General features: G+C 32.7%; 1 protein-coding gene across 1 annotated transcript; it reads left to right on the forward strand.

Moving 5' to 3' along the window:
• Positions 1-1,424: 1,424 nt before the first annotated feature.
• LOC141720885 (cullin-associated NEDD8-dissociated protein 1-like) lies at positions 1,425-2,505 on the forward strand. The gene is made up of 3 exons (XM_074523559.1): positions 1,425-1,626; positions 1,734-1,826; positions 2,177-2,505. The coding sequence occupies exons 1-3, from the start codon at positions 1,591-1,593 to the stop codon at positions 2,432-2,434; spliced, it is 387 nt and encodes a 128-aa protein (XP_074379660.1). The 5' UTR covers positions 1,425-1,590; the 3' UTR covers positions 2,435-2,505.
• The last annotated feature ends 238 nt before the right edge of the window (positions 2,506-2,743 follow it).

Consider the following 2,743-nt stretch of genomic DNA (forward strand, 5'->3'; position numbering starts at 1 on the left):
CCATATCGCCAGGTCTGATGCAAATGTATTAACTGATTATCGATTTCTTGCTCCACCTTAGCGGGTCTATCTAGCATCTCTCAAGAAGTTTCTTGTCCTTCATTCCTTGAGAAAATAATATACTTACTTAAGGTATATGAATATGATTGCTTATTGAATTTTTTGTCTCTATTTGTCCGGCAGTCCCATATGTTTACTGAAACAAGAAGTACCAAAGATTGTTAAATTGGTTCACATACAGCTGCGAGGAATATCTGTCAATACAAAGGTGGAAACCTTCTAAAATCTTAGTTCTCTAATTTTCAATAATTATCAGGGTTTCAACATGCCTTAAATTTCTGCAGGTTGCCGCACTTTCAGTTTTGAAAGAACTTGCGGTTGTCTTGCCGGACTGCGTGGCAGACAATTTTAAAATTCTCCTTCCAGAGATACAAAATGCCTTGTGTGTAAGTATTATTCCACGTTTTACTAATCTACCTTCAGCTTGCAAATTTTTATATTATCCAACTTCTTAGCTTGTTATTTTTTCTGTTATCTTTACCACGACAAGTCCTCTACCTCAGCTTTGAAGCTTGAGGCTCTTGTATTGACAAGATTAGTGTTAGCTTCAAATTCTCCTACCATGTTTTACACTTACATTGAGGTAAATTTAAACGTTTCCTAATTGTGTTTATGATTGCTTAAGAATTAAGATTGAATTTAAGTTCAAATTGCGGACTATCTTATTTTATATTAAGTAACTTTTACAGGAAAGCCCTTACACAACATCTTATATTAAGTGTTAGAATATTAATATAAGTTACTAAAAGTAACCCCCTTCTCCCGAAAAGCTTTCAAACTATTTGCGATAATTTTCTCACGAGTCATGTTATAAGTCATAAATAACCTATAGTTGGATTAAAATCAATTATTTAGTAACACCCAATTCCTGTAATTTCCTGCCATTAGTTTTGATACAAGGAAAGGTTAGGACTAGAAATTTCTGAAACTTGGCATCTTTATCAATTATCTGGGGGAACATGTCTGTTTGAGAAGGGTGGGCTGTGGTTACATAAAAGTCATTTATGCTGCATTTTTTTCCATTTCTATCATTTAGTGCAAGAATTACATTTATAGAATGAAGGTTAGGTCATAAATTCCTGCAATATTATGCATGTAATCAGGGTCGGCCCTAAAGATTTGGACCCCCAGGTCAACTTATAAAATGATGCACTTTTTTAAGTAAATTAATATTTTTATTGTAATTATAAAGCTGGTTGTCCACACTAAATAAAATGATGTGATAATGTCACAGTCACATAGAACATGCATGCATAATCTTCTTCTAAAGCTAAGCTAATCTAATGTCAAGATCATATCTCTTCATCAATTATACATAAAAGAAACAGTTACTGCAGTGACGTGTTTGCCCTAGCTGTTGTGCTTGGTCAGATATTTTCCCTTCCTCCTTTCATCTTCTTTTCTGTTACAGGATATTTCTCGTCCTATTTTATTAGCTGTCCGTGACAGTTATTACAAAGTTACCGCTGAAGCATTAAGAGTATGTGATGAGATTGTTCGTGTTGTCCGCTGACTATTCTTGCAAATCGGATGGGAAATGAGATAACTCGACTTGCAGCTGTAAAGGTGCATAATTTAAATTTTAGTCGTAACATGCATAACTAAATATATATGTTTATATCTCATGTTGTTTCTCTTCAATTTAATTTTTAAATATCTGGTTTATTTTCCAGGCCTTCTCACTGATTGCTGCTTCTCCAATGCACCTAGACCTATCCTGTGTCCTAGAGCATGTTATGGCAGATCTGACTGCATTTTTAAGAAAGGTACAAGAAGCTAGAAGCTAGCAATGTCTAATAAACTTATACTGTTATTATTACTATCTACTACCCCTCTCTCTGGCCCATTGTCAGGCATTTGACTTTTTTCACTTATCTTTAGCACTTTTGAAAATATAGTTAGATTTCACATTTTTCATCTTTTTTTCTGAATTAAAATTTAAAAACATATTAATTTAGCAAAAGAAAAAAAAAATATACATTCAAAACATATTGATATGTGTGAAAATGTCAAATTCCCTATATTTTGGATCAATGGGATAGTACAAATTTCTCTTTTCTTTATTTATGTTTTTTCAATGAAGTTGTTGATGTGGTTTGTATCTTGTTCAATATAGGATGATCAAGCATTGAGAGATGCAACCATTAAAACACTTGATACACTAGTTAAGGGTTACGGTGCTACTCCTCAAGTACTGAAGATGACACCAGGAAGGCCTCAGAAAAAGAGATCAAATAAAAATGATATGGTGGAAGAAAATGTGGCAGTCAAAGAGCAGAGGTGTGTTAGGAATTCTTCCAACTCGGCAAATGGTCCAGGAGAGCTGCGACGTTCAGCCAGGGTTAGAACTCCAAATCCCAAGTACCAGTCCTAGAGCAATGTATATTTAGTTTATATATGAAATAATTATTACCAGCCTGTAACCCCTCCTATGCACCAGCTACCTAATCAAGGGTTAAATGGTTTATTTTTTATATATTTAATTTTTTTTATTTCAATTTATTTATCTTTCAACTATAATGGCCTTTTGTGTTCTTTGTGATTGAAACTTAATTTGTTTTATTCTATCTTAAGAGATTAAAAAATTTAATAACAAAAATTTTTATTTTCTTAAAAGCTTTAGTTTTTTCGTGGTAAAAACTTCATTTAATAATTTTTATATTTGTTATAATCTTATAGAAGG

The sequence above is a fragment of the Apium graveolens genome, chromosome 1, assembly GCF_009905375.1.
Source record: "Apium graveolens cultivar Ventura chromosome 1, ASM990537v1, whole genome shotgun sequence".
In the NCBI taxonomy this organism is placed as follows: Eukaryota; Viridiplantae; Streptophyta; class Magnoliopsida; order Apiales; family Apiaceae; genus Apium; species Apium graveolens.

Excerpts from the sequence above, each read along its gene's own strand:
- LOC141720885 (XM_074523559.1), top strand. The coding sequence starts at position 1,591 with ATGGGAAATGAGATAACTCGACTTGCAGCTGTAAAG. Across the intron at positions 1,627-1,733 it reads CTCGACTTGCAGCTGTAAAG|GCCTTCTCACTGATTGCTGC; the intron begins GTGCATAATTTA and ends TTTATTTTCCAG. Across the intron at positions 1,827-2,176 it reads TGACTGCATTTTTAAGAAAG|GATGATCAAGCATTGAGAGA; the intron begins GTACAAGAAGCT and ends TGTTCAATATAG.